Below are 9,950 nucleotides of genomic sequence, written 5' to 3'. Positions count from 1 at the left end.
AGGATATGCACACACCATATTTATGAACCAGCAGCTTCTTCAGGCTGCATGCCGCGTCTGGTCGCATCGTTTCATTCATAAACAGCCATCTACGCATCCTCTTATTCTTCTCATTTAAAACATGTCGGTACTTATAGTTTATAGTTTTGAGATTTTAACGCTTCAGAGAAACTAGGACTATGAGAGAGGCCAGTAATTTCGACTACACGAGGTCATGCAATGACATCGCACAGGGCGCCTTGCTTTTGGCCTGCGTGGAAAGACGGCCGCCGCGGCCGGGATGTGATCCCGCATGTATATTCGGGTTCGGAAGTCGAGCGAGATAACCACTGAGCCACCGTTGCTGGTCAGGATGGTTCTATGTCATATAGTAAATAGAACGTTCTGCTTGGCGAGTTGGTTCATAGTGGAAAAGGAATACTTTGAGCACGAAACAACTAGGAAGGGACGAGGACAGAACACGTAGACACGAAAAACGAAAATATAGTGTGGCGCACTCGGGGATCGCAGGAGACCTTAAAAACGAAATATTCCTACGCATGTAGCATCCATGTTTTATTATTAGTGCGCTCAATAATTAGCCAAATTGGGTTTAATTCTTGCGTTTACTCTCTTTAATTTCAGTTTTATTCATCAACACACACAATTCCTGTACATTGGAAGGCGAGAGGAAGTTCACATGCGCATGTATTCGCGGCTGCTGCGAGCGACAGTAGATGAGAGCGTGTCAATGGCGCGGCTTTTGTGAGCGTATTCGACAGTTTCGCCGTGCAAGGTTTAAAGTTTGTTCATGCTGAAGTTTTGAGCGTGCCTTCAGCTCTATTGTGAAGCAGAGGCGATGTCACCTATGCGCTGCAATGTGGTGCCAGAACACTGGAACGAGCACCTGTGCCGAGACCATCCGATTGCCATCTTGATGAACGGTGTCAGCAATGGCACCTACTCACGTTGTATGATATGAAAATTGATGCACTATCAGCTGCCAATTTTTTTTCTGACTATGTGGAAACCTTTATCGCGTCATTACTACCTCCATTGTAAAATATCGAAGCACTGTGTCGATGCAAATTATCTGTTTCAATTAGTGTACGTGTTGGTTAAAAACATTGACATCGAGAAACAAGGGTTAGATGGATTGGTGAAAAGTGGCACAAAGTAAATTAAAAAAAAAAAAAAAACGTTCGTGAACTAACTTATTTCAGGGGAATAAAGGGTCATGCACGTGAAGCTCACTTTGAGCAAACAAACACCGGCACTCGAATGTGAAGCCCTTTCATCCCACCTACACCCCACAACTGCCGCCATTTTTCGAACGCATCTTTACTCCGGTTTGCTTTCGGTGCCATGACACATCGCGTTCAGTAGTTCGCTTTTTTTTTTCTTTTTTTTTTTTTTTTCGCGGAATCGCTGCTACATTTGGCGACATCTAGCTTCTTTTGGCGAAGGAGGAAAGGCTACAGGTAAAGTGTACTTTAGTAAAGGGAGGGAGCGTCGTAAGTATAAGCCTCATTCCGCCACATAGTTGGCCGCACGACGGTACTACTGGCCGCCGGGAACGTTGGTATTTCTTCCGCAGCTTCACTTGTGTAAATTGCGCCATATGCACCGACACTTCGTGCCACAAGATGTCCGCGACAAAAGCTTCGTAATCAAGAAAACTGTTTGTTTTTGTTTTTTTTTTTAGGTGAAAATAAAGACTTCGCGCAGGAACTGTATTCTGCGGCGTAAGAAGAGAGGGCATGTTTCGCCGCCGTAGCAGCCGTAGTTCGCGCTTTTATTGCCTGAAAAACGCGTGTCGCAGAGTCTCTGCATGGCTGCGCGTGTGCGACCAGGGGCCACTCTGCACTTTGCACGAACGCTGTCGTTACCACTGCAGTGCTGGTCAGGTGATGCTCGCGTGATGCTTTCAACTAGGTGGTGAGGCATTAGCAAGCACGATCTCCCTCAAGCGAGTGACGGCAGCAGTTCGCTTATCGCTGCACTAAGTTGCACCGAACGAAGGAATATTGTGTTTCGAGATATTCGACCTGCAGATGTGCCGTTCCGTGTATTTCGCGATTTTCGTCATAGCACTGATAAACGCCAATTTATTGCTTTTCTTCTAACACTTTGCTGTCATTATCGCCGATGGGAGTTAGGCGAATTTATTCTGATACAAAGGCAAGAGCGTAGCAATAGCTTGCTCTTATCGATAATACCGGTCTGTCAGGTGGCCCGGTTGCAAAAAGAGAACGATTTACGGGCCCTTTGCTATTCCTGAACTTGGCAACAGGGCTAGGTCGTACCCCTGAATTCACTTCGCGTCAAGGGTATGTTTTTGTCCTTGTGCGCTTTTGCGCACGCTACCGACATTGACCAGCTCGAGCTTCCCTACCCGGCTCCCTCTCTCATTAATTAGGTAAAAGAACCGTCCTAACTGCAATGAAGAGGTCCAAGCAACCAAATTTTTGAAAAACATTTGAAACCTCGAGGTAGAGCGTGTATACACGGCGCTTTATTACCTTCTTTTTTCTTTTTTTTTTCTTTTTGCCTTAAGGCTATGATGACATGCGGATGCAGACAGCGCCGACGAGTTTAAAGTAAGTTGTGTGAAGAATGTCTCCAAGTCTTCTTTCCTGACTTCTTCGAGACTGGATAGACATCACCAGCCGCTGTAAAACTGTGAATCGGGGCTTTGGTCCGGAGGTCGTCTCTTCTCCTGCTTCTTTCGTTTGGCGAACCTGGCGGAGAAGCAATGCAGAAAGACGCCGATTATGAATGCACAGCTACGACAGCGACTCGTCGTCAGTGGTAGTGAAATAACGCTGATCGCTGGTGTACAGAGAAATCACTCGATTCTGAGAGAATCGTCACGCGGTACAAGAGGGTGACGTCACACTTATGAAGCATCATTATTTCAGATACAGAGACATAATGAGAAATCCTAGCTTTCTCAAGCTGCTGTCGCATTAATAAAATATATTTTTTTTTTTATGTAATACGTCCAGGCACACAACACTCAATACTGTGGGAACCACTTGTGCGTGCTACTATATATAAAAATGTGTGCAGACGTAATGAAGTGCGAAATAATATCTGGGCGGAAGAAAAATTGGTGCGTGTCATGCGAATTGTAGTTATGCTGTGCACCGCTGCAGCTGTTATCTCTAGATAGGCGAGAGGGTAAACGGTCTTGTGCAAATAGAGACATCGTTAGTTTCGAGCTGTGCTGTGGAGCTCTTGCTTGATGCAACAAGAAAAGTCGAAAGAACACATTTTCTCCTCACTGCTTACCTCTCTGGCTATCGTAGCACCACCAGCTGCTTTCGTCACAATTGAACTGATGACGCGAATTGAAGTCTAAAGAAATCCTCAACTGTGATGAAAATTCATCTCGCGTTCTGCCATCTTCGGCGTTGCGGATTGCAGAGGAGATGAAAATTGCTGAGGACAGCGTTCGCTGAAAAGCACACTTAGGAGAGGTCCGACTTCACAAGTATAAAGGAAAATAGATGCTAACGTGACGCTCACTTTGTTATTTTTTTAAATTTCTGCCCGTGTCTGTTAAGTACGCATGCGAGAACAGCAAAACGAAATGGAAGTGTAGACAAGGAGAGCCATCTGCAATACCCTTAATGTTAATGTATTGCCATGATATCAAACGTTACCTCTCCACAAGCTGCCGCTTTTCCTTCTTTTGACGATGCCATAATAAATGTGTACTAGTCTCTTTACAAAAAAAAAAATGTTTTCAACAACACAAGGAAAACTACCCACACGTGAATCCGTCTGAACGTCAGAAGCCATGAAAAAAGAGGACGATAAAAATGATATGAGAAAGGCGCTAAGCTGACAAGGGTGTTTCAGTGTCCATTGATTTCGGCACGGATGAAAGAGCGGCAAAAGCAGCCCTCAGGTAGTATGCTGTCTATAAAGCTTCAAGTCATTGCATTGCAGATGGGCAGGTAACTTCCTTGAAATTAACCCTGTAGGTACAGTGCCGTAACAAAACGGAGTGCAAAGGGGGGGGGGGGGGGGGGGGGGGGAAGATTTTATCATGAGCACGTTTACCTTAACGATGTTTTTTTTTTTTCTGTATACTTTGTCAGAATGATTCCTATGTAAATTACTATTCATTACTTGGCGAAGCATGCTCTGGCTTCAATAGCTATTGGGCTATATCTTCTGTGTTTGTTGGTATACATGTGTTTGGCACACCAAGTCTTCAGTTCACCTTATGCATTGATTTTTTATCATTGTCTAAGAAACATGTTGAGAAAGCGACCTACGATGCTGATCCAGCGCATTCCTTTTGGCTTCAGGACTGCTCTCTGCACTCATCAGTCATGAAAATCGGCTCGGAAGTCCAATACTTTAGAACTGCTTCGAGTATAAAGCACTTATTTAAACTAGTTTGTTGACCTGTTTGCATTTGCACCCAGCCTTCAGATCGCTGATCCCTAGCGCCCTCTTCTTCCTCTCTCCGACGTCGTTCTCTAAGGAACGCAGTACAGGATGCAATCTCCACGCAGCGTGTGACCGAGTGCTTGCAAGCAAACCTGAAACCACGCACTCACAGCTTGCAAGCCGGCGTTCTGCAGGGCAGAGCTGCCGTCTCCCGGAGTCCGTCCTCGGTACCATCGCCCCCGTCTTCAAGGGCCGCTGCACCGCCGTCTCTCGCTCCTAGAAGAGAGCGAAAATATTTCCGCGCTTCTCAGTAATTAGGCACAGTTGTTCCAAAGAATACACATATGCACTACCCCATGGCTCTCTTTTCGTTGAGCGAGTCTCTCGTTACAGAGCGCAAAAAGCAAATTAATATATATGTATTTATATCGCTTCTCGTCAGTCTTTGTCAGCTTAATATATCTGCTATGATGCTTTGGAGTGTTGTGCAGCAGCATGGATACAGCGGAGATGTATACCGCCATCGCTGATTCTTCTCCCGGAAGTTAATATATTTGTTACAGTACAAAATACATTTGAACAAAACGTTGCGGGCTAGTTGGTTCATTGCACGGGGGAACAGCGCAATCTACACACGGACAAAAGGGGAGGACGAGACACACACAGCGCTGACTTACAACTGTACAACTGAGTTGTAAGTCAGCGCTGTGTGTGTCTCGTCCTCCCCTTTTGTCCGTGTGTAGATTGCGCTGTTCCCCCTTACAAAATACACCTTAAATGCCGCTGACTATACATTACTCAATGAAATGCGCTAGTGCATCAGTGAGTCAATTTCACATGCATGCTTGTCTTGAAGTATTTGAGATTGGGTGGAACCCGGATTCGGTGGGACGAACTGCTTTAATTAATCAGATTTCCTTGTACCAATTTTCACTGTTGACTCGAATGAACTTGTTTGGAACATTTTACGCTACAGCAGTGGGTAAGTAGCCAGTTAATAACCACCATATAAAAATAATTAATGAACACACAAAGTTATATTTGTGAGACACCAACGTCATATGAAGCAATGTTTTTCTTCGCAACTGTCATCTGATTTATTTATTTTTTTTTAAGCTGCATTAACTGAATCCTTGACGAAGCAAGACACATATGTTCGTTTTATTCTTCGATATATGTCACTCAAAGATTTAATTTTGCTCTTTTTGTAGGCATTTTGTAGTCGCGGCTTACCTTCCTCACCCACCAGGAGTTCGTCTTACCGAATCCGTGTTCCATTCCAATCTCCAGTACTTAAAGATGGAGGTGAAAAGCGACTCGCTGATGTATTAGTTTCGAGAACTCGGTTATGTAACGGACAGCGACGGGAGCGGCAGCAAGCGCTCGCGCTCACCTTTCTCGCACCAGGAAGAACCGAGTTGGAGCAGGACGCAGACCACGCGATCCATGTTGCCAGTCTTGGACTCCGCCTCCCTCCGCAGACGACGAAGGGCAGCTGCGCGGGAGGAGGGCGAAGTAAGTGAGGCATGTGTACGATCATCGAGGAAGAGCTTTTCACAGTCACGGCCGGTCTCGAGGGAGAGCGCGCTTCTCTTCTCGAGACCGGCCGTGTCACAGTATACTGGATCCAGGGGTAGGTGGGAGTGCACAGGCACTGAGGCGTAAATCAATCGGAACTGTTTTCTTAAAGTACACCGAATCTCACATCGCGGGAGCTTTTGTGTTTCGACTCCATCGCAGTGCGATCGCCGAGGCCGAAATCGAATCCGTGCTCAGAGGCTTAAGACGTCGTAACCACTGCGCCATCACCGCATGTTGTGCACAATTGCTCAAGGGTACCTGTATTGTGTCGAGTGAGCACGCATGTTAGCAAGTACGATGTAACATCAACAAGGAACGGCGTGCCTTCATTCCTACAGAGATCTGAAGCATTGCAGGATCACTTGTGTAGGCCTGATTCAAACTAGCAATTGGTTACGCTCACTTTGGCAACGCCGACAATGACTCTGAGATCGCATACGGTATGAACTGCGAGCAGCAAGTCCCGGAGGTTAGCGTACAGGTAACGAGTGCTCACCAGGCCTCACGGACCCAAAATGAGCAATGTGCTTATAGGTTGTCCCTTGATCATTGTATACATCAGGGCAGCGCTCTGAAAATTTGTCTCATTATATCCGCGCTTTATTTTTTTAACGAACAAACAACCTTAGCTCCTGTCGTCGTTTTGTTGACAGTTACTAATATATGCAGTCTTTATAAGACGTATAGAGGCTAAATAGCTTTCTTCTGGGTCATGTGCGCGACTGGATTCACATCGCCACATTCCGAATGCCTTGAAGTTAAAAGGGACTCGATGTGGTTGCCAGCCTTCCGGAATGTGGAACTTCCTAAGATGCTATGAGAACCCTACTTCATGGCTGAGACGCTATCACTTTTAGTCCCCTTTGCTTTTCACAAGTGTGGTATATTCAGCGGCTCATGCATATATTAGTACTGTCACGGAAATAGGTACACGAAACAAGATATTGAGGGGGAAAAGCTATTGGTATGGGACGTAGTCGGGAGAGTTTCTTCACGCTAGTTCGCATAACAGCACATGTTATACTCGACATGGGAATGATATGGACAAGTGCTAAGCAGCAACTGGTTTTATTTCAACAAAATAGACAGATTTGTTCCTACGTGTGTTATAAGAGGTAATGCCAGCGGTAATCGAGTCACTTGTCAGTTGCAGTCACATCATCGTTGGCGCGCGAAGAAATGAACGGCTCAAAATTACCAGCTTATGACTAAAAGCTCGTTGATCGTAGCAAAAGTCAACTAATCCGAGGACGCGAAAAAACAGCACGCTATGACGAAAAAAGGAAGTGGTGAAATCGTGAAATTGTTTGGTTTGGTTTTGTTTGTGGGGTTTAACGTCCCAAAGCGACTCAGGCCATGAGAGACCGTAGTGGTAGACTCCAGGAATTTTGACCACCTGGGGTTATTTAACGTGCACTGACATCACACGATTAGAACCAATTAGAATCATCGGCTCTAAACAGAAGAGTTCGAGAGCAGAGAGACACTTGGAATAGAAATGGAGAAAAATGAGTTAGGGGATAAGAATTTTCTTCTCAAATGATGCAACGGTCTAAGGGAAGGAGTTCCAATGTACTCGATCCTTGCTTCTCTTATTTAGAAAAGAAGACCTTAATGGTTATGTCGCGCCTTATTTCTTGTAGCTTTGCAGAATTGACCACTTGTGTAAAGAAGAGACGGTAGCCACTCGTACAGAATAGCGGATGGCTAACGAGGCCGAGAGCAGCTGCGGCCCTCTGCGCGATGTCTCAGTGGCTTTGGTGTGCGGTTGCTGTCCCCAAGACCGCGGGTTCGATCCCGACCGCGACAACCGTCGTTCAAAGGAGGTCAAGCGCAAAAGACTCCGATGTGCTTTATGATGTCCTGTACGATCATCATCAGCAGCAGCAGCAGCAGCAGCAGCCTGACTATACCCACTGCAGGGCGAAGGCCTCTCCAATATTCCTCCAATTAACCCGAAACGATAAGAAATCCCAACTAGTCGAAGTCGATCCGGAGCTCCCATCCCACCAGCAGCCTCAGTATCTTAAACCATGCAGTCTTGTACACGTTATATAAAATAAGTAACCGATCACAATTGCCTCATTTCAAATGTTACTGATTACAGTGATCAATTTCAGACCCTGAAAGCTAACTGATAATTAAAAAGTATTAACAGATTACAATTGCGTTACTTTTATTCGGACTTTTTTGTCATAACATAAATTCGCTCAAACTGCTATAAACTATGCGCAGCTTGCTTGAAGTCTTCTTACATGCAGTTTATTTTCAACGGGAGTTGTTTTTTAAAGTTGTCATTACTGATTATGGAACGTCTTCTTGATAAGACGCCAGTCGCTGTATACACTGAGCACTCTCGGCATGCAAGAGCTAGCTGGTAAGGCTGTGCTATACCGTAGGAACACCTTGCGCATCCAACCGTAGTTGCGCGGTGCTTCGATGCCAGTATTTACATCCTCTGTAAAGAGTTGTGCTTCGTTGTTGACGCTGGCGCTGCAGGCAAGGCCACTGAAAAGCTAAAACAAATCGCAGGTGTTTTTTTTTTTTTTTTTTTTTTTTCGGAACGTCATAAGCGGCTTGTCGTGAAGAAATATGGTGAGACCGGCTATATTCACTAGATGCGCATTTGGCCTTAAGCAGCAGGTGCAGAAGGAGCGTCAAAGAAGACCGCGGAGAGCGCAACATGCCAGGCAACCATGCGCGATGATGTCGTGCTGCTGAACTATTTGATGCAATCACATCATCACACACGCTTCGCTACTGTAGTCTTTTTTTTTTTTTTTGCACAGAAGTAATTAGTAACTGGTAATCAATAACCGAAAAATAATTGAATCGCCTCTTCTCTTGACCTAATACTTTTATTCACACCGTATTAAAATCGATCGCTTGCATTAATTACATATTGCCCCCTCTTTTTAATTTCTAGTTTACTACCTGACTGCAGCTGACACGTGGTTTGACTCTTTCTAGAATTCTCTGTCATAGCAGACAGGTGCACAATGTCTACTCTAGGCAGATAAAACGAGACACCAAACTCTGCCAGTCCCTGTTGTCCGTCCGCTTCAGCTTGCGTGGCTTGTGCGTAGCCAGCAGTTATCCTAAGTGTCGAGACTGTTTGCTGGGCCGCACTACAAACAGCGGCAGAAATACTTAAAACAATCATTAAAGCTCACGCAATAAAGTTACTCGGCGCACTCCTCACTCCTCATCGGCTCATGGTGACTACACGGAACGAAACCGACCGGGCTCGTCTGTCTCAGAGAAATACTAGCTTTTAAGTGCTATGAAAACATCTGTTAGTCAAAAGCTTTTGTTTTAATTTATCTACCTGGCTAACTACTGATACACTCCGAATGGAAACAGTTAGTCTTTAAGGATGGTTAACCACATTTTCTTATTGTCGGTCAATGTTTGATCATATTACATTAGCGAATGAAATTTGCACTCTATGTAGTCGGAATCGCATCGACAGAAATCCTTAGCTAATTGCACTAGCTTAGCACTTCCTCGGACCGAGTGAGCTTAAAATCCCCCGCTTAAGCGAGTAGTTAGGTTTTGCCGGCTTATAAAATACACAGTGCCTCCAAGGACTGAGCGTATGACTGTTTTAAAATTATGTGAGTAGTAGCGCAAAGGGATCCACTTCATGATTTGCTGTTAACGAGTAAATATGGGACAGAGTCCTACCTAATTCACCCTATAGTCCATGCATCAAACACGCGGTCGAGCAAACTGGCCAGGCTGCTCACCTGAGCGTGCAAGTGGCGAATCGCGGCGGCCTGTGGCCGGCCGTGCCGACGCCAGGGCTCCGAGTGCAGCGTTCAATCCGAGCAGCACCAGAACCGTCATCGCCGCCGCCATGCCGGTCGAGTGCTCCTGACTGCCGGCGCACGCTCCATTTGAAGGCGCCAGACCCGCATGCATCTCCAACGGCCGCGCCCGCACGTCGTCCAATGGCTGACCCTGCTCGTGCGTCATCGCAT

The 9,950-nt window shown here is 45.7% G+C and overlaps 1 protein-coding gene across 1 annotated transcript; it reads right to left on the bottom strand.

The window, feature by feature from the left end:
- Nucleotides 1-2,530: 2,530 nt before the first annotated feature.
- LOC146185112 (uncharacterized) lies at nt 2,531-9,950 on the bottom strand. Its single transcript, XM_084605472.1, has 4 exons — nt 9,717-9,950; nt 5,780-5,881; nt 4,557-4,662; nt 2,531-2,720 (listed from the first exon to the last, which is right to left on the bottom strand). The coding sequence occupies exons 1-4, from the start codon at nt 9,943-9,945 to the stop codon at nt 2,642-2,644; spliced, it is 516 nt and encodes a 171-aa protein (XP_084461598.1). The 5' UTR covers nt 9,946-9,950; the 3' UTR covers nt 2,531-2,641.

This window comes from Amblyomma maculatum, chromosome 6 (assembly GCF_055883805.1).
Source record: "Amblyomma maculatum isolate TAMU_Amacu chromosome 6, ASM5588380v1, whole genome shotgun sequence".
In the NCBI taxonomy this organism is placed as follows: domain Eukaryota; kingdom Metazoa; phylum Arthropoda; class Arachnida; order Ixodida; family Ixodidae; genus Amblyomma; species Amblyomma maculatum.
This window is presented reverse-complemented; position numbering and strand designations above follow the sequence as displayed.

Excerpts from the sequence above, each read along its gene's own strand:
- LOC146185112 (XM_084605472.1), bottom strand. The coding sequence starts at position 9,945 with ATGACGCACGAGCAGGGTCAGCCATTGGACGACGTGCGGGCGCGGCCG. Across the intron at positions 4,663-5,779 it reads TTCTTCCTGGTGCGAGAAAG|GAGCGAGAGACGGCGGTGCA; the intron begins GTGAGCGCGAGC and ends GCTCTCTTCTAG. Across the intron at positions 2,721-4,556 it reads AGAACGCCGGCTTGCAAGCT|GTTCGCCAAACGAAAGAAGC; the intron begins GTGAGTGCGTGG and ends CTTCTCCGCCAG.